The 27,695-nt window shown below is 43.3% G+C and overlaps 1 protein-coding gene across 4 annotated transcripts in view; it reads right to left on the bottom strand.

Moving 5' to 3' along the window:
• Positions 1-27,695, bottom strand: part of eps8l2 (EPS8 signaling adaptor L2) — a 95,282-nt gene that overhangs the window by 42,899 nt on the left and 24,688 nt on the right. For 3 of the 4 annotated variants that reach the window (XM_084335613.1, XM_084335614.1, XM_084335612.1), the window contains 5 exons: positions 15,483-15,547; positions 12,710-12,871; positions 5,233-5,382; positions 2,328-2,407; positions 712-821 (listed from right to left, as the gene is read on the bottom strand). In XM_084335613.1, coding sequence (XP_084191739.1) covers positions 712-821; positions 2,328-2,407; positions 5,233-5,382; positions 12,710-12,871; positions 15,483-15,547 — 567 coding nt within the window. The remainder of the gene's footprint in view (positions 1-711; positions 822-2,327; positions 2,408-5,232; positions 5,383-12,709; positions 12,872-15,482; positions 15,548-27,695) is intronic. The other variant, XM_084335615.1, reaches the window with a different exon arrangement.

Genomic DNA, 27,695 nt, shown 5'->3' with positions numbered 1-27,695 from the left:
TCAGTGTGTCAGTGTGTCTCAGTGTGTCAATGTCTCAGTCTGTCAGTGTCTCAGTGTGTCAGTGTGTCTCAGTGTGTCTCAGTGTGTCAGTGTCTCAGTGTGTCTCAGTGTGTCTCAGTGTCTCAGTGTGTCTCAGTGTGTCTCAGTGTCTCAGTGTGTCTCAGGGCTAGATCCACAAAGAATGGATTGCACAGTGCTAGTTGCACCCTATACTTGCAATTCATTATGAATTGAAAATGGGGGTCCCTGGTGTAAACAAGACGAAAGTCTTTCTCTGGTCTGCATCCCCTTAACAATTGTGTGTATTGAGCCTTACTGTATTGTATTGTACCCATTCTGCAATCTGTTAATAAAATGTTCAATCAATCAAATTTGATTGATTGAAACTTTTATTAACAGATTGGGTAGGGTGCAACTAGCACCGTGCAATCCATTCTTTGTGGATCTAGCCCTCAGTGTGTCAGTGTCTCAGTGTGTCAGTGTCTCAGTGTGTCAGTGTGTCAGTGTCTCAGTGTGTCAGTGTGTCAGTGTGTCAGTGTCTCAGTGTGTCAGTGTGTCTCAGTGTCTCAGTGTGTCAGTGTGTCTCAGTGTGTCAGTGTCTCAGTGTGTCTGTGTCTCAGTGTGTAAGTGTGTTTCAGTGTGTCTCAGTGTGTCAGTGTGTATCAGTGTTTCTCAGTATGTGTGTGTGTGTGTGCATGCCTGTGTCCTCACCGTGCACGCTCATGGCAGCCACGCGTCCCTTCACGCCGTGGGCCGGGCCCTTAGGGGCCGAGGGAGGGATGATGGTTTCTCTGTGACGCTTCATTTTCTCCTGGTTCACCCTGGGGGACAAAGGGCCAACAATACCTGCCATCAAGTCAACTCAACTGCCAGGGTAATGTGTGTGTGTGTGTGTGTGTGTGTGTGTGTGTGTGTGTGTGTGTGTGTGTGTGTGTGTGTGTGTGTGTGTGTGTGTGTGTGTGTGTGTGTGTGTGTGTGTGTGTGTGTGTGTGTGTGTGTGTGTACGTGTGTGTGTGTGTGTGTGTGTGTGTGTGTGTGTGTACGTGTACGTGTATGTGTATGTCTATGTGTACGTGTGAATGTGTATGTGTACGTGTGTGTGTTTGTACAGGATGTGTATGTGTGTGTGTATTTGTACGTGTATGCATATGTGTATGGGTATGTGTGTGTGTGTGTGTGTGTGTGTGTGTGTGTGTGTGTGTGTGTGTGTGTGTGTGTGTGTGTGTGTGTGTGTGTGTGTGTGTGTGTGTGTGTGTGTGCGTGCGTGCGTGCGTGCGTGCGTGCGTGTGTGTGTGTGTGTGTGTGTGTGTGTGTGTACAAATAGCTGTGAGCAAGGTACTGCTCAGTATCAGCTATTATAGGAAGCTAGGGGTGGGAATCACCAGAGGCCTCACGATACGATACTTCACGATACTTGAGTCACGATATGATATATTGCGTATGCTGAGTATTGCGATATTAATATTGCGATATATTGCGATTTATTACCTTTTTTCAACTGCAAAGTAAAACTTTGTCAACATGTTTTATCTAATAAAATAAAGTTCAGTCTGTTCATCTCACTTCAATAATTTTTATTGCAGAACATGGTATTTTCTCAAGCAGACATATGTAAACACTGTAATCTGTGTTGCATGTACCTGACAAACTGAACTGTTTGTATTACAGTCATATTCCAACTTAACTGAATGCACATGTGTGCGTGTGTGTGGACTACTGTACTATTACAGGTATTGAAATGAACAATGCAACGTCCTTAAATTTTTTTATCTTTTTTTCTTTTTTTTATAAATATTTAAATATCGATACTTGTGTCCCTGTATCGATACAGTATCGCCACGCAAAGTATCGCAATACTACTACGTATCGATTTTTCCCCCACCCCTATAGGAAGCCACTCAATTTGGAGGAGGCGTTGCTTCCTTTACCCACGATTCGTGTCCGATGTGTCTGACAAGTAGTTCAGCCATACTGTATGTAACAGCATTCTGCCGTCCATGCACTTTGTAACTGGCTGTTCTTTCATACTTTCTGACTGCACTGGCAGTGTTTATGTCCTTTGTATGAGGCTTCCTTGTACTTCTGTTCATGTGGACATGAATAAACATTTCAAATGTGTGTGTGCAAGTGTGTGTGTGTATATGTGTGTATATGTGTGTGTGTGTGTGTGTGTGTGTGTGTGTGTGTGTGTGTGTGTGTGTGTGTGTGTGTGTGTGTGTGTGTGTGTGTGTGTGTGTGTGTGTGTGTGTGTGTGTGTGTGTGTGTGTGTGTGTGTGTGTGTTACTGTGCAGATTGGTGCTTTGAGAAAACAGAAATAAGGCTCCTACTTCAAGGTCTGCGGCCTCATCTTCTTTCCATGCTTGTTGTCTCCCAGGGCGCTGTCTACGTCTGCATGTACCATCTCCGCCTGGCAGAGTGAGAGATGTGATGAGTGTGAGGTGTGATGAGTGAGAGGTGTGATGAGTGAGAGGTGTGATGAGTGAGAGGTGTGATGAGTGTGAGGTGTGATGAGTGAGAGGTGTGATGAGTGAGAGGTGTGATGAGTGAGAGGTGTGATGAGTGTGAGGTGTGATGAGTGAGAGGTGTGATGAGTGAGAGGTGTGATGAGTGAGAGGTGTGATGAGTGAGAGGTGTGATGAGTGAGAGGTGTGATGAGTGTGAGGTGTGATGAGTGAGAGGTGTGATGAGTGAGAGGTGTGATGAGTGAGAGGTGTGATGAGTGAGAGGTGTGATGAGTGTGAGGTGTGATGAGTGAGAGGTGTGATGAGTGTGAGGTGTGATGAGTGAGAGGTGTGATGAGTGTGAGGTGTGATGAGTGTGAGGTGTGATGAGTGAGAGGTGTGATGAGTGAGAGGTGTGATGAGTGAGAGGTGTGATGAGTGAGAGATGTGATGAGTGAGAGACATAGTAGCTGCTGCCAGGGTGCTCTCTGCTCTCTGATGGAGAGATTTACCCTCGTTTTGCCTTCAATCTTCTTCCCTGCGTCTGATCATTAAATTCACATCTCAACTCCGGGCGACGGTGCAGCTCAGCCCTCCTCCTGGCTGATTGGTCAGTTTGATCGTAAAGCCCGCAGTTAAAAGGCATTTGGACCGCACAGAATCACACACTGTGACAGCCAGTGAATGGATGTGGAATTGGAACGCACCGATTGACAATATTTTCTAATATACACAGTCTAAAACGGAGCATAGGGTGTTAGTGTCTAAAACTTAATTTCACAATTATCTAGTCTAGTGGACTGCTGGCACCCCAGCAAATTGTTTGCTCACATGTGTGTACAGTATGTAAAACAGTTTTACCACCTTGATCCGATTGGCTCATCACAGTGGGTGACTCTTGGTAAGTTGTTGCTTAGCCCAAATCGCTACAGTAGTAACACATTTGTAGATGCTTTGAAAAATGGATATGAAAAAACGACTATACTGTACCTCCATTTATTTGTTCATGTTAAACAAATGATTTGCTAAGACATTCAGAAAACATCTATAAATTGTTTGCAGATGCTATTGCGTGCCCTAATCTAAAGTGAAGATTATTCATCATTAACAAATGTCTAATACAGTTAATTATTTGTCGACTCTTTCATCACGTTACAAATGTTGACAGCTTGAAATGATGGAATAGATTTACCAACGAAAAAGGTGTTGAGCCTGCTCATACCTTAAAAGTGTGGGGCAGCAGAGGGGAGCTCCAGTAGCTCACCACGTACCGCAAGTGCTATTTCAGCGCCGTGGACAACCGTGCTTGTCACGGATCTGGGGCTGAGCGAGTTCGAATCCCGGACTGCAGCCGTGCCTTTCCCAGAGTGTCTTCCCCCCCATCTGAACCCTTTCAGCCTGCTTCTGTCGGTCGAGCTTGACCAAGTATAAATGCGATAAACGTATAAAAGAGCCAGGGAAATGGCCAAAGTTTAAAAAAAAAAAAAAAAAAGTGTGGGGCAGCACGAATTCATTGGCTCTGCTAATGTATAACGTGTATGTAGCTTCCATTCAAACAGACGGGAACAAACGTGAAGTCAAGTCTCACTCGCGTGAGACTTTCTCTACATACTCTGGCAATACCTGGCCAGGGTACTCCTGGGTCCTAGTGTCCCCCAGGTTACACTATGTTATGTGTGCACATGCATTTTATATGTTCATAAAAGTGCATTTATCTATAGTCCTAATTCTGTCACTGTTTGATGTCACAAAGAAGGGTGGATCCGAAAGCTGTCAACATTTGTAACGTGATGAAAAAGTCAACAAATAATTAACTGTATTAGACATTTGTCAATAGTGAGTAGTCTTCACTTTAGATTAGGGCACGCAATAGCATCTGCAAATGATTTATAGATGTTTTATGAATGTCTTAACAAATCATTTGTTATACATGAAAAGACAAGTCTGGTCATTGCTTCATGTGTATTCATAAATGTCCACAAATAATAAACAATTAGACATTTGTTAATGATGAATAGTCTTCACTTTAGATTAGGGCACACAATAACATCTGCAAATGATTTATAGATCTTTTAAGAATGTTTTACAAATCATTTGTTGAACATGAACAAATAAATGGAGGTATAGTCGTTTTTTCATATCCATTTTTCCAGCATCTACAAATGTGTTACTACACATTGAATAACATTATTTAATGATGAACAAATCAAGTACAAACAATGTTGATAATGAGTTATAAATAATGTATAACTAATTTGTAAATGTTATACAAATATAGTTATAAATGATTTAATAATCAGTTACAAATAAATATGAATAAATGGTTTGTTCATGATCTACAAATACCTTATAAATGTCTTATAACAGTGTTATTATAAAGTGTTACCTACATGGGGATATAGTTAGTATACTGCTATTTTTTAGGGTTACAATTGTGACAATCTTTATTATGTTATTACTTTTTTGCTTTGGAGAGTACCTTAATTTGATGAGAATATAGGACAGGCATAAGCATTATGCTTCAACCTGTACCTTTTCAGTCACTGCCAAAAAGAAAACAAAGACAGTTGACCTTACAGTGTGGAATGAATTTGTGCATATTGAATTGTGGGTGAATTACTACTACTACTACTACTACTACTACTACTACTACTACTACTACTACTACTACTACTACTACTACTACTACTACTACTACTACTACTACTACTACTACTAGACAGAGACAGAGACAGAGACAAAGACAGAGGACACAGAGACAGAGGAGGCAGAGACAGAGACAGAGACTCACCTCCACCTCGTCACAGTGGAAGAAGTGGATGTCAGGCTTGTGCTGCTCGTCGTCCTGGCACACTAGCAGCAGCACGGAGGGGTAGCGCGTCTGATTCAGCACCGTCTGGCACAGCTGGATGGTAGGCAGGGGGAAGTTCTCCAGCTCTTCCTACATTTACATTTACATTTAGTAATTTAGCTGGATGGTCGGCAGGGGGAAGTTCTCCAGCTCTTCCTACAGTTATATTTAGTCATTTAGCTGACGCTTTTATCCAAAGCCAAGTTCTGTACAACAAGTCAGCAGGAAGGGTACAACTCTGGCAGCTAAGGGTAAGTGATATTGTTTGTCCAACAGTGTCGATTTTGAGTGCTACATTCTGAGTGCATAGTAGTATAGATATTATGATATATTATGATAGAATAGATATTATTAGATATTATGTTGCATTCTGTGCCTTGGTGTTGCAAGCCGGTAAACCAGCTCCTCCTACTCAGTTATGATTGAGTGACTGAGGGATTGAGGGAGAGGTGAAGAAAGTAGGGCTGGAAGCTATACAGAATAATATGAAGGTATACCGCAATGAAAGATTTTAATGAAAGATTCGTTTTTTATATTTAAAATATATCTGTTCATTTGACATACAAAAGATAATAAAAAAAAGACATACACTTTTTTTTTCTTTTTTTTACCCATTTTTAACTATCACAAATTATATAATTTAATCTATTGTTAATTATATGTATAAACGCTGTATCTCTATACAATCCAATACATTTATATATAAATACATTTATATAAATATACCTATAAATATGTAATATATATATACTAAATAAATACCATATAATATATCATACAATACAAGCAATGGATCCACACAAAGGTATGAATTTGTACTATACCATCATCCACGATATATACATATCATATGTATATAATATATACACACTGTATATTTTTTAAATGAATCCCCCCCCCCCCCCAAAAGGATTCCTTGCAGCATAATTAAAAACATAAATAAAATAATTATTTTTATGAAATAGGACTATGGCAATTGTATTACAAAATAAAGATGTAAAAAATATGTCATATCACATTGTAATTTGTACAGGAAAACTATACCGTCACATACCTGGAAGAAGGGTGGTGTAGAAAGAGAGAGCGTGTGTGTTTGTAATATAAATATTGTGACTCCATGTCAGATGTCTCTGCTTATGTAACCAAAGTTACATCCAAGTTACTTTTATAATGGTCTGAAGGTCCTCATAATCTCCTCTAAAAGGTTGCTTAAGGAGTGGATAATCACAATGGCGCTGGACATTATGACAAAGCAATAAAATCTATCTATCGGCATCGTTGTGTAAGACATTTACGGGGGCCAGTTTCTAATTGCAGCCTCCCGTAGGTGCTCTTTGAGGGCAGTTTTGAAGGTGGGTAGGGATTCACATTATTTTACGGCTGTGGGTAGGGTGTTCCACATTGTTGTGGCATAATTGCGAAACGTGTTTAGTCCCTTTTTTGTGCCGAATCTGGGTTGAACATATTTTTTTTGTATTTTATTTTTTTATAATTTTTTAAACAAACACATAAACAAACATGACAACACACGATAAGATATACAAGCATTAGTTGACAGTGCACATCCAATGAAATCACATTTTAGTTAATTGTCATATATAGGATATACCCTTAATACCTGTTATCTAAAAACCTATACACATATGCTCCAGCTCGTAGCCCCCCTCCCGGACCCCCCATTGGATAATCCATCCATTTTCCCTCGCTCCTAACCAGACATTACCATTATATGCTAGCTTTTATTTTCTCCACCACTTCTAACCACAATGTCATTTTGGATACATTGAGACCCAAAATTCTTGCTGTAGATATTTCTTGATAGATCACACCGAGATATGTAATAATCCAGACCTTTCGGCAAATTTTTTCCGGTTGGAACCATCGTGATGCTATCAGCTTTTTAGCCACTGTGATACCCGATAAAACCAATCTCTTTAGCTGTGGATGTACTGCACACTCAAAAACATCATTCAGCAGTAATACAGAGGGGTGTACAGGTATATTCCAAGTTAAGAGATTTGATAATTGCTGGGTCACCTCTTTCCAGAATATCTTAACTGGTGGGCAGTCCCAGTACATGTGCATAAATGTCCCCTCGTCCCCATTTGTACATAAAGAGCATTTGGAGTCTTGTATAAGACCCATTTTTTTCAGTCTTATAGGAGTCAAGTATGTCCTGTGAATATAGTTAAGATTGATTTGTTGATGGTCCGGGTTCCTTGATGTGAGTCGAACATTTGCCCAGGCTTCTTGCCAATCAAAATCACTTTCCAGGTCTGGTATATCCCTCCTCCAGACGGAGTCTAGGTGGAGGGTTTCATATGAGGACGTTAGTAATTGTGAGGTTCGCCTGTTCCCTGGACCTTTAATTCCCTGTCTCCCCACCCACTCGCTCCGTTCCTTTAAGGTACTTTGTTGATTTATTGCATTCCCTGGTACTGTGAGGTTCGCCTCTTCCCTGGACCTTTAATTCCTGTTCCCTGGACCTTTTATTCCCTGTCTCCTCACCTCACCAGCCCCCACCCTCGCGTTGTCGTTACTGTGAGGTTCGCCTCTTCCCTGGACCTTTAATTCCTGTTCCCTGGACCTTTAATTCCCTGTCTCCTCACCTCTCCAGCCCCCACCCTCGCGTTCGTTTACTCTCGTCTGCTCTTCAGCAGCCCACACCCTTGGACTACCTTTCATTATGTGTTTGATTGGTCCGTGCCGAACACACACTTCTAAGTCAAGTATCAATTACCATCACGCACCTGATGTGTGTTCTAATTAGCGCCCCAGTGGGCTTTAAATATCTGGATCTCCCCCCCAGTCCTTGTCGGGTCGTTCTCTATCTGTAAGCTCCTACGGGAGATTCTCTATCTGTAAGCTCCTACGGGAGATTCTCTATCTGTAAGCTCCTACGGGAGATTCCCTATCTGTATCTGTTTCTGTATTCTGTATGCTGTTTCATCTCCGGCGTGAGACGAGGTGCAAGCCTTCGCCACCTGTCGCCGTTTGCCTGGAGTGGGACACAGCCTGCGCTCTCTAATTCTCTACGGGAGGTATTCCAGTGTTCCACTCCAGACCCCGCGCCAGACGCGCTCCTGCAGCAGACGCGCTCCACTCCAGACCCCGCGCAGACGCGCTCCTACAGCAGACGCGCTCCTACAGCAGATGCGCTCCTACAGCGGACGCGCTCCTACAGCAGACGCGCTCAACTCCAGACCCCGCGCAGACGCGCTCCTACAGCAGACACGCTCCTACAGCAGACGCGCTCCACTCCAGACCCCGCGCAGACGCGCTCCTACAGCAGACGCGCTCCACTCCAGACGCGCATCGCTCTCTAATTCTCTACGGGAGGATGTGTCTCTCCGAGCCGGCGCGCTCTCCGAACCGGCGCGCTCTCCAAGCCGACGCGCACCACTTCAGACGTTTAGCCGGCGCGCTACTACTCCAGACGTGCATCGCTCTCTAATTCTCTACGGGAGGATGCGTCTCTCCGAGCTGGCGCGCTCTCTGAACCGCCGTGTTCTCCAAGCCGACGCGCACCACTTCAGACGTTTAGCCGGCGCGCTACTACTCCAGACGCGCATCGCTCTCTAATTCTCTACGGGAGGATGCGTCTCTCCGAGCCGGCGCGCTCTCCGAACCGGCGCGTTCTCCAAGCCGACGCGCACCACTCCAGACTTCTAGCCGGCGCGCTACTACTCCAGACGCGCATCGCTCTCTAATTCTCTACGGGAGGATGCGTCTCTCCGAGCCGGCGCGCTCTCCTCCAGACGTCTAGCCTGCTCGCTCCTACTCCATCCCTGTAAGCAGCTCTGGCCCTCGCCCTGTCCAAGGCCTTAACCCTGTTTTCTCTGTCCCTGTCTCCAGCCCGCCTCCCCGGGCCTCTGTCCCTGTTCCCCTCTCCTGTGCCCCTGTTCCTGCCCTGTCCTTGCCCTGGCCCTGTCCTTTAGCCTTTAGCCTTTAGTCTTTTAGCCTTAGCCCCTTAGCCTGCTCGCCTCTTAAAGGCACAGTGCCAATTTTCCCTAATTCTTGTTTCCAGTATTTTGTGTTCTCCCTTAGCCTTCCCCTTAGTCTGCTCGACTCTTAAAGGCACATTGCCCTTTTTCCTTGTTCCAGTATTTTTGTGTTCTCCCTTAAAGGGACAGTGCCGCTTTTTTGTTTGTTTTCAATAAATGCCCAGTTCTTGGCTTACTCTCATACCTGTCTTGTGTTGTGCGATTGGGGTCGGTTACAAACCATAACAGTAATTGATGATAAAAATCTGAAACAAAACCTCTTGATGTCTCTCTTTCATAGGAGAATTTGTGGTATCTGTGGTGTTCAATTGGTTTCGTTAATGGAACACCTTGAGTCTTCAAACATAACAATAACTGTAAGTAAAAAAGATGTGTGGTGAGATTAAATTTCTTCTGTATTTCTTCATAACTACAGAAACCCTGTTTGTTAAAAACATCCCCTAATGAGTGTATGCCTTGCTTTTCCCATATAGGGAATCTTATAGGTCGTTTTTCAATCAAGAGTGCATTGTTATTGAATAAGGGAGTATGATTGTGCCATTTATGTGGGTTAGGATATTTTCTTTGTGTTTCACGCCATATCCGGATCGCATGAGTAATTATGGGGCCAAATTTCCGTTCGCAATGCTTGATTGGTAGTTTAGTGTATGCTATGTCCTTCAGTCTATGTGGGGCTACTATGTTTTCTTCTAATTTTCTCCAGGATACTAATGCTTGGGGATCAAACCATGTTGTCAATGGTCTTAATGTGTACGCCTTAAAATAGTAGAAAAAATCTGGAAATGGGTTGAACATCTTGTAGACCAGGCCCATTGCAAGCTGCTGTACTCTGTCGTCTACTCTACCATCCTATGATGTCAAAGTGGGCAGGGGTGAGGTGGGTTTTAGGAGTAAGGTCAAGCAGTAGTCTGACCAGTTTGTTTTATGATGTTTGTAGTCTTGTTTTTAGTGCCTTTGAGGTGCTTTGGTACCATGAGGTGCAAGCATAGTCGTAGTACCCTTGAATGAGTGCTCCTGTTAGAGTCTTCAGGGTATTCATCTCTGGTAAACAAGAATACCCTGAAGACTCTAGCAGGAGCACTCATTCAAGGGTACTACGACTATGCTTGCACCTCATGGTACCAAAGCACCTCAAAGGCACTAAAAAACAAATTACAAACATCTCAAAACAAGCTAGTCAGACTACTACTTGACCTGACTCCTAGAACCCACCTCACCCCTGCCCACTTTGACAACCTAGGATGGCTTAGAGTAGACGACAGAGTACAGCAACTTGCAATGGGCCTGGTCTACAAGATACACTACGCGACCAAGGTACCCATGTACATGTCAAAATACTTCCCAAAGGTCAGTGAATACCACGATCACAACACCAGAGGGAGCTCCACAAATCATGTAAAACCCAGATTCGGCTCAAACAAGGGACTAAACACGTTTCGCAATTATGCCACATCAATGTGGAACGCCCTGCCTAAAGCTGTAAAGGAATGTGAATCACTACCCACCTTCAAAAACACTCTCAAAAAACACCTACGTGAGACTGCAATTCGAAACTGGCCCCTACAAATGTCCTAACCTAGTTGTACAGTAAATGACCAAGTAAGGCTTTGTCAATATTCCAATGTACAGTGTAAAATGTGTGTGTGTCCCCTACCCAACCCCCCCCCCACCTCCAATGTACAGCCCTCACCCAACCCACCCAACCCCACCCCACCCAACCAATCTCCTCCAATGTACAGTTTCTACGCCAAATGTATATACACTCCTTTTCTGGACACTTTTGTATCACAAACAGTACTGTATTTGCAAATCTGATATGTCATAAATGTATAGATGTAGCAGTACTGTCTATCTGTATGTCATGTATGTCATATATGTTATGATGAATTGAAAATGGGGGACCCTGATGTAAACAAGACGAAAGTCTTTCTCTGGTCTGCATCCCCTTAACAATTGTATGTACTGAGCTGTACTGTACTGTACCCATTCTGCAATCTGTTAATAAACTTTTCAATCAATCAATCAATCAATTCTTGCTTACCAGAGAGGAGATCCGGTACAAGAATCTTTGTTCGTTGGTTGACTTTTTTTTATTACATTGGATGCCATTTTGTCACAGGAAAGATTTGCCTTTAGGATGGAGCCCAGGTATGTAATTTCATCTTTCCTTGTGACAATATTGTCACCCACTGTAACAGAGAAGCCGTTTGCCTTGCTGAGTTTGTTATTTGAACCAAAGAGAATGGACTCTGTTTTACCCAGGTGTAATGATAGTTTGTTATCAGCGAGCCAGGTGCAGATTCTGCCTAGTTCAGAGCTGAGGGCGTTTTCAACCTGTCAGAGACCAGCAGGGCTGAGTCGTCATGAAAGCGTCCCTGCCAGATCGTTCGTCCGTGAGTGAGTGAGTGAGTGAGTGAGTGAGTGAGTGAGTGAGTGAGTGAGTGAGTGAGTGAGTGAGTGAGTGAGTGAGTTGAGTGAGTGAGTGAGTGAGTTGAGTGAGTGAGTGAGTGAGTGAGTGAGTGAGTGAGTGAGTGAGTGAGTGAGTGAGTGAGTGAGTGAGTGAGTGAGTGAGTGAGTGAGTGAATGAGTGAGTGAGTGAGTGAGTGAGTGAGTGAGTGAGTTGAGTGAGTTGAGTGAGTGAGTGAGTGAGTGAGTGAGTGAGTGAGTGAGTTGAGTGAGTGAGTGAGTGAGTGAGTGAGTGAGTGAGTGAGTGAGTGAGTGAGTGAGTGAGTGAGTGAGTGAGTGAGTGAGTGAGTGAGTGAGTGAGTGAGTGAGTGAGTGAGTGAGTGAGTGAGTGAGTGAGTGAGTGAGTGAGTGACCACAATTTACTGTGCACAGCTCATGGTGGCAGTCCCTGCTGCCTGCCATGGAAACTGAGGACTGATCTTACGTCATTATAACTTGCTACTATAATTGAGCCCTCTTTCTCCTTTATTTCAATATATTTTCCTCACGCCTCTAAAGGGCCTTTCACTCCTGCAGTAAATTTTTTAAATATTGATATAATATATGCAATATAGATTATATTTGTTTTTGTTTTTCGAATGTCCACCCTTTTTGTCACTGATTCACTTTTTCTTCACTATGTACGTAAATAAATCTTCTATTTTTTGCAGCCAAAGAGCCTCAATATTTGTTGTGTGCAGGTCTTTTCAGATTACATTGGACTATTACGCACCTGGCCCACACCTTGGTACGCCTCAAGTCAAGAGCGCAAACTTCTCTGTATCAATGTTAGCAAAGATATCATAATGTATAATTTACTTTAAAGAGATTGAAACAGTCACCCAAATGTTGGATCCTACTGGTTGAAACCAAGGTTATACAGAAACGAATGAAGATATAGCATCAGTGAATACTGAGTACAAGAGTCTTTATTTATTTGTTTGTTAAGAGTGGAGATGGATCCATACCAGAGTGTCGCAGTCCAGCAGCCTGACAGCCTTGTCGCTGACCTGTAGGAGCATCTCCTGGGTCCAGATCTTGTCTTTGGAATCCAGGAGGACCAACTTCTTGATGGCATCGTCCACTGTGGCTATGGACTCTGTCTTGTCCATCATGAATGTGGAGAGATGCTGAATTTCAAGAGAGAGAGAGAGAGAGAGAGAGAGAGAGAGAGAGAGAGAGAGAGAGAGAGAGAGAGAGAGAGAGAGAGAGAGAGAGAGAGAGAGAGAGAGAAGATGGAGGTGCAGAAAAGGGGTGGGGGATATGAGGGAGGAGGAAGGAGGGGAAAGAGAGAGAGACAGATTGAGAAATAAAGAGGGAGAGATTTAGATCATGTAGAGGAGGTAAACTAGTGGTTATAACCTGTATGGGTAACTGATGGCAAAATTATGCTTGCAAAATTGTACCGTTCCACAATTCAAAAACAGCTAGTTTCATTCATGGCAGATGCTTTAAACTGGTTGATCAGCATTTATTACAGATTAGGGATGTCCCAATCGGATAGATCGTAATCTGATCACAGCATGTTTTAATTAATCAGTATCGGGTTAATTAATATCAAATTCAGATCCTTTTCTGTTAAAAAATATTAATGAAAACTAGGGAAAGTCGTGATGTAGGCTTTTTTCCCCTTTAAATTAAGCAGAACTATTCAATTATCAAGCATGTCTTACCTAGATTGAAATGGCTTTTAATAACTTTAACTTTAAAGTGTGCACTGTGCTGCTATATTATCTAGGAAAATACAAATACAGACCAGGACTCGGTATCAGCAGATACTGAACATTTAATGACTCGGATCTGGGTTGGGGGCAGGAAAACATGATCGGGACGTCCTTAGTTACAGACACAGGAGGCATCTCCAATGCAAAGCAGCGCAAGTGATACATATAGAATTTCTTTATGTGCATTATCATTCTGATATCTCTGGTATCAAAACTGAAGTGTTGGCGTTGGCACGCCGGCCTGTAGGTCCTGCCAATGTGTCTGTTATCTGTGATGACCTGCCCATGTTTTATAATGGAGAGGCAATGAGAGAAATCCTGTTCCCAGCAGACACACAGGGCATAGTTCAACAACAACCAGCGACGACACAGCTTGGATCACGTTAGTGAATCATAGCCTCCCTACTTTAGCTCACCACAAGTGTAACAACTGTCCTGATTACTACAGTATATTAGCTGTGGGTTGGTTGGTCCACAAACATTTCCCCACCCTCTAGAGGCCGCAGGTTTCGCCCTAGGAGGTTGAAACTGGGCATGGAGGTGAAAATGTTTGTGTGTGTGTATGTGTGTGTGTGTGTGTGTGTGTGTGTGTGTGTGTGTGTGTGTGTGTGTGTGTGTGTGTGTGTGCGTGCGTGCGTGCGTGCGTGCGTGCGTGCGTGCGTGCGTGCGTGCGTGTTCTAAAAGGGAGTGTGGCAATGGGAGTGGCCTATCGTAAAAAGGTTGCAGCTATTCTAGCTAAATCGTTATCTCAGTTCTGGTAAATGTAAGGCAGTCAGACGTTAAAAGTAGGGATGTTCGATATTGGCTTTTTTACCGATACCGATATACCGATATTGTCCAACTCTTAATTTCCGATACCGATATCAACCGATACCAATATATGCAGGGTTCCCCCCCCCCCCCCCCCCAAAAAACGGAATAATTTCAGGTAATTAACATTACATATCTCTTGTCGTGGAATTAACACAACATTATGCATACTTTTGACAATAAATAAAATCAGAATTTGTTCTTACTTGCTTGCCTGGGTAAATAAAGGTTCAATAAATGTATATATTTTTTTAAATAATAATATATATATATTTTTTGAAAACCGATACAGATAATTTCCGATATCACATTTTAATGCCAATATCGGCCAATAATATCGGACATCCCTAGTTAAAAGGCATAACGCTACCAACATCTGTGTTATTGTTAGTTCTTTGACTTGTTTTTCTCCTTATAGTAGGGTCATATGGCCAAGTACACAAGCAATTAATTTAATTTAACCCTACTTTTGGGTCATTAAGCCACATTGCGCTCTTGTTTATTTTTATTTTAGGTCATTAACCTACATTAAGCCTTCGGTTTTTACTAAATTGAGACTTTGATGATTTTTTTTTTTAAATATGTCCTTATTTTTCGTACACTTTTCCTTCTGGTTATCGTGAAGTCTATGGTTCTCAATTCATGTTTTGAGTTTAATTTTAGCTCATTAAGCCTTGTTAAGCCCCCTTTTTGAGCTGTTTTTCCACTTTAATGATTTATTTAAAAAGATGTACGTTATATGTTTTTCTTTTCACCATTGCTACAAGCTGACAAGCTTTTTAGAATGTCCCCAGATTTATTTTAATCTTCTCACAGTTAAACTTTTGATTATGAAACTTTTACCCAAATTGCATAGTGCCAATTTGTTGTTGTGCTTCTCATGTGGCACCTTTTAGGCAAAATAATGATACCATAAGTAACAGAGCTGTCATTCAGACAGATCAATAGTTTGACAGCAAGTGCTGGTCAAGGCAATGCGCAACACCTCAAAGGAGTGCCGTAGCTGAAGCAACACACAGTGCACTGGTGAATTTCCAGGAACGTTTCTCTCTCTCAATTTTGTTTCCCCATACTCTAAAAGAAAATAATTCCTTTCTTGTGAGATAGTTACCGATACCCTGTGCACCCTAAATACAGACACTTGTACATTTGATATTTTTACCCTCAATGGAGGTTTGGTTTGTGGAATAAACACAGCGAGTCTCACCTCTACATGGTACTGTGACGTCTCATGCATGATGATGTTGGAGTTGGAGTACTTCTTCCTTTGCTCTGTTGTTTAGGAGACAATGAGATGTAATCGGTTTAGAGGAGAAAGTGACCATGGATCCTGCCGTACATCCAAATGTCCAGAGTAAACAACAACAACACAAAACTAGCTTCGCCACCGACCTGAAGCCCATATATGCGGCTAGCAGTACTGAGGTGTAAACAGATGAGAGGGAGGGAGGGACACAGGGGATGAGGAGAGTAGCCAGGGTAATAAGGAAGTAACAAGGGCAGATAATGTGTGTGCATGCCATGTATACGGATGAACACACACACAACGGGCATTTTCCCCCATATAAACTGCATGTGCAGTTAGATTGTTTGTTATAGATATAATCTAATCACATTACCAGAGCGTTGGTTAATGTTTTCAGGCAGGCAGAGAGTGAACAGCACATACAGCACTGTGGCTTGGCTGGTATTAAGTTTCTCTTTCCAGAGCACCGATCAGAGGCACAGATTTACTCAGGGTCAAAGATCACTTGAGGGCAATTTCCCAGCAGCCCCTGGCTACTCCCTCCGGGCTCACTGTATTGCGGGTCCACAAATCTTCCTTTATTGTCGCTGATAAGGTTATCTAATGTCAAACTGGAAATAAACCCCGCCTCAGCAGGACAGAGTGTTATCATAAACAAGGAAAAAGCATGACGTAGGCTCACGTAGCTGAAAATGGAAAGTAGTTCAGTGTGCTGTATGTTTCTATAAAAACAGTTGATTTAATTCAAGTTTGTCTGGCTTGTGAGGGGGCGTGGCCTTCTGGTCATTGAAAGGATATGTCAAGTCAAGCCATCGTAATACATGAAGCTCTCAAATGTAAACAAATTCATGAGCCCAGCGTGGTCGGTTACTATGGGAGATTAACATCGGCTAACCTGTGCTAGCAGGTGATAAATTGTCACTGTTGTTGTGTTTTTGAAACACTAAAATAATTGTAATTGTAGCAAACTAGTTTCATTACTAATTAAAAAAAAATTATTGATTGAAAATGTTATTAACAGATTGCAGAATGGGTACAATACAGTAAGGCTCAATTAATACACACAATTGTTAAGGGGATGCAGACCAGAGAAATACTTTCGTCTTGTTTACACCAGGGTTCCCCATTTTCAATTCATAATGAATTGTAAGTAGGGTGCAACTAGCCCTCATGATCTGTTGAAAACCGTTGTTGCATGTGCTTGGGCTTGAAAAGTGATGCAGCGCTTGCTCTATTTCTGCTGGACAGGTACATTCACTCATTGCTCATTTCTCCCAAGTTGCCTACTGCAGCTTTAAACGTAGGCAAAGTTATTGACAGAAAACCCAAGCATAAAGTTAGATTTCGGGGTCATTGTCATGGGCACAGAGGACAAGTTTGCCAACACGGCTTTCTGCCAGAAAGCCAAACAAGTGCAAACTGTGATGAGGCTTTAGACGAGCAGTATATTGAAAAATAATCAATACCCATCCAGCCAATCAGAATTGAGTATTCACCCAAGCCATGATATAATATGCGATATTTCAAAGGAAGCAGATTAGATATCTGAAATGGCTTGATTCTGTTGATATCCAGGGGGATAGACATCAAAGGGCTTTAGTCAACATTTTCACAACAACAGCTCTAACATGTTGGGTAATTTTACGTCAAATACCCTCTGTCAAAAATGTGACAAGATTGAAAAACAAGATTTTCGTTGTATAAATCTTTAATGCCTCTGTCCATGAGTAAGCCATTGGCTGCATGACATCATTGTTTTTACGCTACCCAGTGTGTTCATTGACCTGTTCTCCAGCTGAATAGTCTGCAGGTAACAATTACGGGGTAAACGAGAGCCTGTTCCCATCAGGTTCACCGCCAGATCTCATATCACCTCTCTGTCTACCCCCCACCCCACCCCCCCACCCACCCACACAAGAGCGTCAACATCACACAGACTCTCACTTGCTCTGCAGACCCCGATTCGCTCTGAATGCAATACGAAGCCTTTCTGTTTGAGCAGCACCTACCTGCCTCCCCTTAACAATTGTGTGTATTGAGCTGTACTGTATTGTACCCATTCTGCAATCTGTTAATAAAAGTTTCATTCAATCAATCATCGTGCAGATTGATTGATTGAATACATTTTTATTAACAGATTGCAGAATGGGTACAATACAGTACAGCTCAATACACACAATTGTTAAGGGGAGGCAGACCAGAGAAAGACTTTCGTCTTGTTTACATCAGGGTCCCCCATTTTCAATTCATAATGAATTTCAAGTAAGGGTGCAACTTGCTCCGTGCAATCCATTCTTTGTGGATCTAGCCCTGAGTATATTTTATACCCAGTTTAATCAAGTTGTACATTATTATTGCACTTTACTGTTACGTTTGTACTTTAGTTAGATGCCAAACTTCTTTTCATTGTACTGTACCTGCTGTATAATGACAATACATTTGATCTAATCGAATCTAATACAATGGGTTTCCAGGCTCTACACTCCAACTTTTGACATTGTCTTACTGATGACATTCTGTGGGAAATGAACATGTTTGATATACGTCTATGGTGGAATTGATATCCTCAGGTAAAAAAAAAACCTGATTACATTGAAACAGTTGACACTATATCCCTGTTAATGATCGTCTCTCCCCAAATGAGGCAGGAAATGTGTCTCTCTTCCTGTTTCCTCCATTTCCTCTCTCCGCTGATGCCGGCCTTTCTTTTTGTTTGGCTCCCCGCGGGTGAAACACTAGCGCGGGGTGTCTTTGTGAAAGTCGAGCTCACCCCATGTCTTATTAATGACTGACATTTATGCCAATCAATTCACAGCATGCGACAGCTTGCAATGAGAGCCACTTAGCAGGCAGATGGGCAGATCCTCAGGGCTCTCCAGAGCCACTGACCAGTAATAAACATGGCTGCCTGGCAGGTCATCAGCACCACGCAGGTTTGACAGTCTGAATGGCTTCACAAGAGCCTCCTTGATCACTGCTCCACCATCCGGGTTCGATGTCATTCTTATTTTGGTATGAGTTCATATATCAGACCGTTGTTCAATATCCTTTCCCCTTTTGTGCCAATGAATCATTTCCACAGGCTCCCGGTGGATCTGAAAATGTACCTTAACACTTTCTCCGCCAAAAACGCTGTACAGCGTTATTGGCCGCCATGCGTTGAGCGCCAGACCTCGCTGTACAGCGTTATTGAGATCAATATTTCATTTTTTCGCCATGGCATTCATAATTCATATATACACCCGCGACGCTGCAGCTGGACCCTATATAGGTGACGGCAACGATGGCTCAATACCGCCGCCTGGTGGATGGTCGGGCGAGTTACACTCACCTACAGGATATGGCTGAAGCATAACGTATACCGATCATATACAGTTGAATTTTTTAATATAGTGTGTATAGGGAAGAAACGCCATCGGTAATCTATATATGCGTTTAGGCCTATAACTCACGTTCTAGGAATTACTGCAGAAAACGATAAAAACATACTTATATTCTAGAACAGTGGTCACCAACCCGTCGATCTTGATCGACTGGTCGATCTTTGAGACTGTCCCTGTAGATCTTTCCATGAAAATTAAAAAAAAAAAAAAAAAAAAAAAAAAAATAGATCTTACCCTGAGAGTCCACATTACAGTTCTACCTTTGTTTTGATGTGAATAGTGATGCTGCACTTAGCACTGACTGAGAAAGTACACATACAGTTCTACTTTTGTTTTGATGTGAAAATGATGCTGCACTTAGCACTGACTGCACTTAGCACTGACTGAGAAAGTACACATTACAGTTCTACTTTTGTTTTGATGTGAAAAGTAATGCTGCACTTAGCACTGACTGAGAAAGTACACATTACAGTTATACTTTATAAAATGCTAATTGTAAATATGCTTGTCAATGTTAATAATATGAGAAAGTCCACATTAGGCCTACAGTTCTACTTTTGTTTTGATGTGAAAAGTGATGCTGCATAAGATGACTGCACTTAGCACTGACTGAGAAGGTACATAATAGTTCTACTTTGACGTTTTAATGTTGGACCAAAGCATTGCATGTAATAGAATACAGGCAAATAAAAGTCATTTAGTTTAAAGTACAATCTTGGCTGTCTTTTTCTCTCAACGCTTCAATAGGTAGATCTTGCCATCACCAAAAAAAAAAAAGTGATCTTGGGCTTAAAAAGGTTGGTGACCACTGTTCTAGAAGGTATTTTTGTATGAATGTATGAATGAAAAAGTATAACGTTCCCACATCCTGAACGATAGATAATCGATGTTGAATGGGCCATAGTAATGTCAATATAGCAATACAATTTTAAAAGTTATAGCCCTGCAAAGAAGGTAAAAATCTCCATAGGCTTACAGTGGTGGCAGACTGGCTATATTGATGGGTATAACCAATGGCGGGGAATGTGTTAATCACCTTGTGGAAGCTAAAACCTCACCCGTCTGATGGAACCCTAACCGGAGCGTCTCCACTGCTGACCTCATATTCCATAAAACATTTGATCAAAGACAGCTATTTCCTCATCATCTTCTTGCACTGGACTATGGCACAATGGAGAGACATTAAAAGATTATGTACAATGAAAATCGTGTTTTTGAATCTTGTTGCATTAGGTATGTTGAACGTAGAATTACCCAAAATATTAAGAGCTGTCGTTGTTGGGAAAATGATAACTAAAGCCTTTTGATGTCTATCCCCCTGGATATCAACAAAATCAAGACATGTTGGATATCCAATCTGGACAAAATGGCTACCTATTAAAAGGTAGCCGGCTACAATTAAAAAGGCATATTGAGTGACGGTTTGATAGATGAACTCGTATCAAGGCAGGAATGACATAAGATCCACCTCTCAGTTCATCTATAAACCTTTCATGTTCTTCAACCCGAAACCTACAGTAGATGGAAATAATGCTCTATGTTCAATTAACACAATATAATGGAATACCTCAGAAATATATATCATATGGTATGTAACAATAATTATACAGTTCACATTATGCAGTATGATAGTTGACACAAAGAAAGCAGGACTAAAATCATCATCATCATAAAAAAAAGGCAATAACAATAAAAAAAATTCAAACAACAACCTATTTTCCTGGCGAGATCTCCTGGCACTCTTTCTGTATTATGTAGCATTATGAAGCCAGGCCTTTTCCTGATTATCTGCCCCACACATCAACTACAGTACCGCTATAACCACACTCATTATCTACTCCTTGATTAGCTTAGCTGAGCAACAAGAAAGTCAAAGAAAGATCCATTATAACTTCATTGTGGGTATTTATTCCTCCATACCGATATTACAAATTACACAATTACAACGGCGAGCGGCCAGGGTAATGATATCCTTTACGTCAGCTGGGATACTTTGGTACAAAACTTAAATGTAGGAAATTAGCTCTCTTCTGTTACTCCAGAACTCTCATCCCTCTGAACAGCTCTCTTAAAGCAACACTCATCCCCTGAACAACTCTCGTAAAGCAACACTCATCCCCTGAACAGCTCTCTTAAAGCAACACTCATCCCCCTGAACAGCTCTCTTAAAGCAACACTCATCCCCTGAACAGCTCTCTTAAAGCAACACTCATCCCCCTGAACAGCTCTCTTAAAGCAACACTCATCCCCCTGAACAGTTCTCTTAAAGCAACACTCATCCCCCCCTGAACAACTCTCATAAAGCAACACTCATCCCCTGAACAGCTCTCTTAAAGCAACACTCATCCCCCTGAACAGCTCTCTTAAAGCAACACTCATCCCCTGAACAGCTCTCTTAAAGCAACACTCACCCCCCTGAACAGCTCTCTTAAAGCAACACTCACCCCCTGAACAGTTCTCTTAAAGCAACACTCATCCCCCCCTGAACAGCTCTCTTAAAGAAACACTCATCCCCCTAAACAGCTCTCTTAAAGCAACACTCACCCCCTGAACAGTTCTATTAAAGCAACACTCATCCCCTGAACAGTTCTCTTAAAGCAACACTCATCCCCCTGAACAGTTCTCTTAAAGCAACACTCATCCCCTGAACAGCTCTCTTAAAGCAACACTCATCCCCCTGAACAGCTCTCTTAAAGCAACACTCATCCCCTGAACAGCTCTCTTAAAGCAACACTCATCCCCCTGAACAGTTCTCTTAAAGAAACACTCATCCCCCTGAACAGTTCTCTTAAAGCAACACTCATCCCCCTGAACAGTTCTCTTAAAGAAACACTCATCCCCCTGAACAGTTCTCTTAAAGCAACACTCATCCCTCTGAACAGCTCTCTTAAAGCAACACTCATCCCCCTGAACAGCTCTCTTAAAGCAACACTCACCCCCTGAACAGTTCTCTTAAAGCAACACTCACCCCCTGAACAGCTCTCTTAAAGCAACACTCATCCCCCTGAACAGCTCTCTTAAAGCAACACTCATCCCCCTGAACAGCTCTCTTAAAGCAACACTCACCCCCTGAACAGCTCTCTTAAAGCAACACTCATCCCCCTGAACAGCTCTCTTAAAGCAACACTCATCCCCCTGAACAGTTCTCTTAAAGCAACACTCATCCCCTGAACAGCTCTCTTAAAGCAACACTTACCCCCCTGAACAGCTCTCTTAAAGCAACACTCATCCCCCTGAACAGCTCTTAAAACAACACTCATCCCCCTGAACAGCTCTCTTAAAGCAACACTCATCCCCCCCTGAACAACTCTCTTAAAGCAACACTCATCCCCCTGAACAGCTCTTAAAACAACACTCATCCCCCTGAACAGTTCTCTTAAAACAACACTCATCCCCCTGAACAGTTCTCTTAAAGCAACACTCATCCCCCTGAACAGCTCTCTTAAAACAACACTCATCCCCCTGAACAGTTCTCTTAAAGCAACACTCATCCCCCTGAACAGCTCTCTTAAAGCAACACTCACCCCTGAACAGCTCTCTTAAAGCAACACTCATCCCCATGAACAGCTCTCTTAAAGCAACACTCATCCCCTGAACAGCTCTCTTAAAGCAACACTTACCCCCCTGAACAGCTCTCTTAAAGCAACACTCATCCCTCTGAACAGTTCTCTTAAAGCAACACTCATCCCTCTGAACAGTTCTCTTAAAGCAACACTCATCCCCCTGAACAGCTCTTAAAACAACACTCATCCCCCTGAACAGCTCTCTTAAAGCAACACTCATCCCCCTGAACAGTTCTCTTAAAGCAACACTCATCCCCCTGAACAGTTCTCTTAAAGCAACACTCATCCCCCTGAACAGCTCTCTTAAAGCAACACTCATCCCTCTGAACAGTTCTCTTAAAGCAACACTCATCCCCCTGAACAGCTCTCTTAAAGCAACACTCATCCCTCTGAACAGTTATCTTAAAGCAACACTCATCCCCTGAACAGTTCTCTTAAAGCAACACTCATCCCCTGAACAGTTCTCTTAAAGCAACACTCATCCCCCTGAACAGCTCTCTTAAAGCAACACTCATCCCCCCCTGAACAGCTCTCTTAAAGCAACACTCATCCCTCTGAACAGTTCTCTTAAAGCAACACTCATCCCCCTGAACAGCTCTCTTAAAGCAACACTCATCCCTCTGAACAGTTATCTTAAAGCAACACTCATCCCCTGAACAGCTCTCTTAAAGCAACACTCATCCCCCTGAACAGCTCTCTTAAAGCAGCACTCATCCCCCTGAACAGCTCTCTTAAAGCAACACTCATCCCCCCCTGAACAGCTCTCTTAAAGCAACACTCATCCCTCTGAACAGTTCTCTTAAAGCAACACTCATCCCCTGAACAGCTCTCTTAAAGCAACACGCATCCCCTGAACAGCTCTCTTAAAGCAACACTCATCCCCTGAACAGCTCTCTTAAAGCAACACTCATCCCCCTGAACAGTTCTCTTAAAGCAACACTCATCCCTCTGAACAGTTCTCTTAAAGCAACACTCATCCCCCTGAACAGTTCTCTTAAAGAAACACTCATCCCCTGAACAGTTCTCTTAAAGCAACACTCACCCCCTGAACAGCTCTCTTAAAGCAACACTCATCCCCTGAACAGTTCTCTTAAAGCAACACTCATCCCCTGAACAGTTCTCTTAAAGCAACACTCACCCCCTGAACAGTTCTCTTAAAGCAACACTCACCCCCTGAACAGCTCTCTTAAAGCAACACTCACCCTCTGAACAGTTCTCGTAAAGCAACACTCATCCCCCTGAACAGTTCTCTTAAAGCAACACTCACCCCCTGAACAGTTCTCTTAAAGCAACACTCACCCCCTGAACAGCTCTCTTAAAGCAACACTCATCCCCCTGAACAGCTCTCTTAAAGCAACACTCATCCCCCTGAACAGCTCTCTTAAAGCAACACTCACCCTCTGAACAGCTCTCTTAAAGCAACACTCACCCTCTGAACAGTTCTCGTAAAGCAACACTCATCCCCCTGAACAGTTCTCTTAAAGCAACACTCATCCCCCTGAACAGCTCTCTTAAAGCAACACTCATCCCCCAGAACAGTTCTCTTAAAGCAACACTCATCCCCCCCTGAACAGCTCTCTTAAAGCAACACTCATCCCTCTGAACAGTTCTCTTAAAGCAACACTCATCCCCCTGAACAGCTCTCTTAAAGCAACACTCATCCCCCTGAACAGTTCTCTTAAAGAAACACTCATCCCCTGAACAGTTCTCTTAAAGCAACACTCACCCCCTGAACAGCTCTCTTAAAGCAACACTCATCCCTCTGAACAGTTATCTTAAAGCAACACTCATCCCCCTGAACAGTTCTCTTAAAGCAACACTCACCCCTGAACAGTTCTCTTAAAGCAACACTCACCCCTGAACAGTTCTCTTAAAGCAACACTCATCCCCCTGAACAGTTATCTTAAAGCAACACTCATCCCCTGAACAGTTCTCTTAAAGCAACACTCATCCCCTGAACAGTTCTCTTAAAGCAACACTCACCCCCTGAACAGCTCTTAAAACAACACTCACCCCCCTGAACAGTTCTCTTAAAGCAACACTCACCCTCTGAACAGCTCTCTTAAAGCAACACTCACCCTCTGAACAGTTCTCGTAAAGCAACACTCATCCCCCTGAACAGTTCTCTTAAAGCAACACTCATCCCCCTGAACAGCTCTCTTAAAGCAACACTCACCCCCCTGAACAGCTCTCTTAAAGCAACACTCACCCCCTGAACAGCTCTCTTAAAGCAACACTCATCCCCTGAACAGTTCTCTTAAAGCAACACTCATCCCCTGAACAGTTCTCTTAAAGCAACACTCATCCCCTGAACAGCTCTCTTAAAGCAACACTCATCCCCCTGAACAGCTCTCTTAAAGCAACACTCATCCCCCTGAACAGTTCTCTTAAAGCAACACTCACCCCCTGAACAGTTCTCTTAAAGCAACACTCACCCCCCTGAACAGCTCTCTTAAAGCAACACTCATCCCCTGAACAGCTCTCTTAAAGCAACACTCATCCCCTGAACAGTTCTCTTAAAGCAACACTCATCCCCTGAACAGTTCTCTTAAAGCAACACTCACATTTACATGTAATGCTGGACCACAGGAAGTGTGCCGTTGTATCCATGCAGATTCGGCCATATGTCACCAGAAACTACAGTATCACCTCAACACATCTCACAGGCTCATTTCCCTCCCATGCTGACAGGGCCAGGCTCTCACTTAAACAGTCCAGAGCCCGGGCCCTTCGACTGCATCACAGGCACATGTGCTTTAATCACACATTTGTTTATCGAGGCAAATGAGGAATAAAAATAAACACCAACCACGAATGCACATCGTTGTAAAATTCACAAAATACAGCGACGCCGCCGTTTTAACAAGGTCAACAGCCGAGAAGATACGAGAACCTACGCCGTGAGGTTGACGGACAAAAGGGAGAAGCGGCTTGCGTGAAGTGATCCATTGAATAATGCCAACGGAAATTCAATCCAATTGCATAGCAAACACTCTGGCATCGAGAAGGAAATGGTGGAGAGAAGGAAGAGGAAGAAATAGGAACAGAGGCTGTAAATCGAATCTCAGTCCATTCAAAGTACGTCTTAAGAAGTCGTTTTACCTGACAGAGACATGCTCCACCAATAGTAACTGTCTGAGGTTGCTTGAGAAGGTCGGTGTGTGTCGTCCGATGCTCAGGATCTGATGGGTGATATGTGGCCCCTATTCCCTCTTTGCCCCCCCGCCCGCCTGCCACCCCACATCCTCCCCCCCTGTGCTCCAACCCGCCCCGATGCTGCAGATAACAGGGCAGGTGGGAGGCCCTGTGCTGTGATTTGCATTGCTTGTCTACCGCACTGTACCACAAGACTGATGGGGAGCTTTGCATAATAGAGATTGAGAGGGGACTTTTCCTGCTGTTGCTCTACTGACTTGTCTCTATAAAGAGTGAACAGGAACCCCATCTTCTGCCTCTTACTTCTGACACATACATGCATTCTAAAAGTCGTCTCCAAGCAGTGAAGCTGGGCATGTTGGGCATGTTGGTTCCTTGCCAGCCTACCACGAGAAGGTGGCGGTGACCATCTGCCACGCGCGACAGGATAAACCGGTGAAAAATAGCCCTGTGTGTCATCCCACACGTACTGCAGGGCATTTCACCAAGGCCCCGGCGGGAGGCTGCGTGTGCTACATGGAACACAGACTTGCTCTCAACAGTCTGTGCAGATTATACATGCTTTGGTTTGTTTTCCACCTATTCAAACGTGCGTCTTGTTTTCGCCTCTTTCACCTACCAGGTGGGTGGGGTTTGCCACATGGGATACGTTGAATGCCCGGAAAGTCCAGCCAATCACAGGACAGTATTTGGAAGTCAATTTAGTCTATTTTTGTGTGATCGACAACGTACCTGATACCAATTTGAATTGTCTCGATGCAGTAAACCCTTTATATATATCGAAGTCAAAGTCGATTTGTCACATACACATGTGAAAATGCGCTTTCTCTGCGAGCACCCCCCCCCCCCCACCACCCAAACTGTGCATGCATAAAAAATGTACTCTCTTGATAAACAATAAAACTCAGAAGTAGAGATCCATAACATAAATAAGTAAAGGAATTCAAATCTTAAAAACTAAGATCAGAACCGACAGCAGTGAAGCGTCCCGAAAGTGTCTCTGCGTGCTCAAGAGAGCTCTGACCTTGTTCTTGGTTACAGCGCACGCGTTGCCGTGCAAACTAGGAGCCAAGATGACAACAAGGAGCAGGACGACTGATGCCTCCATTCAAAACACGAGTGCCGAACCTGTTTTAAGTGTAACCTAATTGCAAAGGGCTGGAGCCTATTGTGACATCAGATACCGGACACAAGGCACCAGAATTAGGGAGAGCGAGGCGGCAGATTCCACAAAAAAGGAACTTTATTTTGACATGGTTGTTCCCCTTTGTCACGTGGTGGGTTTTTAGACACACTTTACAAAGGGACACAGCTCTGGTTGGTGGCAGAGCAAAACAGAGCCATGTTGAGCAATACTGATTCAGGGCAGACTGAATACACCTGTGTCTAGTTGACTCAGACAGCATGGGTGGGCATTCTGCTGCTCCCAGAGCTTGACAGGGTCATGGCAGACATGGCAGACTTCCAACAGACCCAGTGCAGCATCCCCTGCAATATGACAGAACTAAAACATACGTCTAGTCTCCAGTCTACTTCCTTGTAAACCCCCCTCCGTCGGGTACTCCAAACAGCTTAAAACATAACGCTAAGAATAATTGGCAAATACTCTCTGACTGAGGTCTAGACTTACAGCGTAAAACTACTTGCGAGAGGAATAATGCACTACAAGGCGACGTAGAACCAAATGAAGCAGTTAAGACATTGAGGACCCCAGGAATATCATTTTTCCATTTCAGTCAATTCTAAAATTAGGATAAATTATGGTAAATGCCGAACAATAATGTTGGTTGTCCTGTAGGTCTGTATTTGGGCCTAAGATGTGCTGCACAAAGGTGCTCTATGTTGGTAGAGTGTTGGTAGAGTGTTGGGTGGTGCTGCTGGGGCCCAGTGAGCTCATGTCTAAGGCAGCCTGGGGAGGACCAGGGGGAGGGGCCAGAAATGGACTCCACCCCTCGCACTCCACTTTTTCAATGCCTCTTTCATTCACCTGCAAGACATGACCAACCCAACCCAATTCCAACCGCACATCAAAAACAGGCACACCCTGCTAATGAAGTATAGTATATTTCAGG

The sequence above is a fragment of the Notolepis coatsorum genome (genome assembly GCF_963971535.1).
Source record: "Notolepis coatsorum genome assembly, chromosome: 18".
NCBI lineage: Eukaryota > Metazoa > Chordata > Actinopteri > Aulopiformes > Paralepididae > Notolepis > Notolepis coatsorum.
The sequence above is the reverse complement of the archived record's forward strand: the minus strand, read 5'-3'. Positions and strand labels throughout refer to the sequence as shown.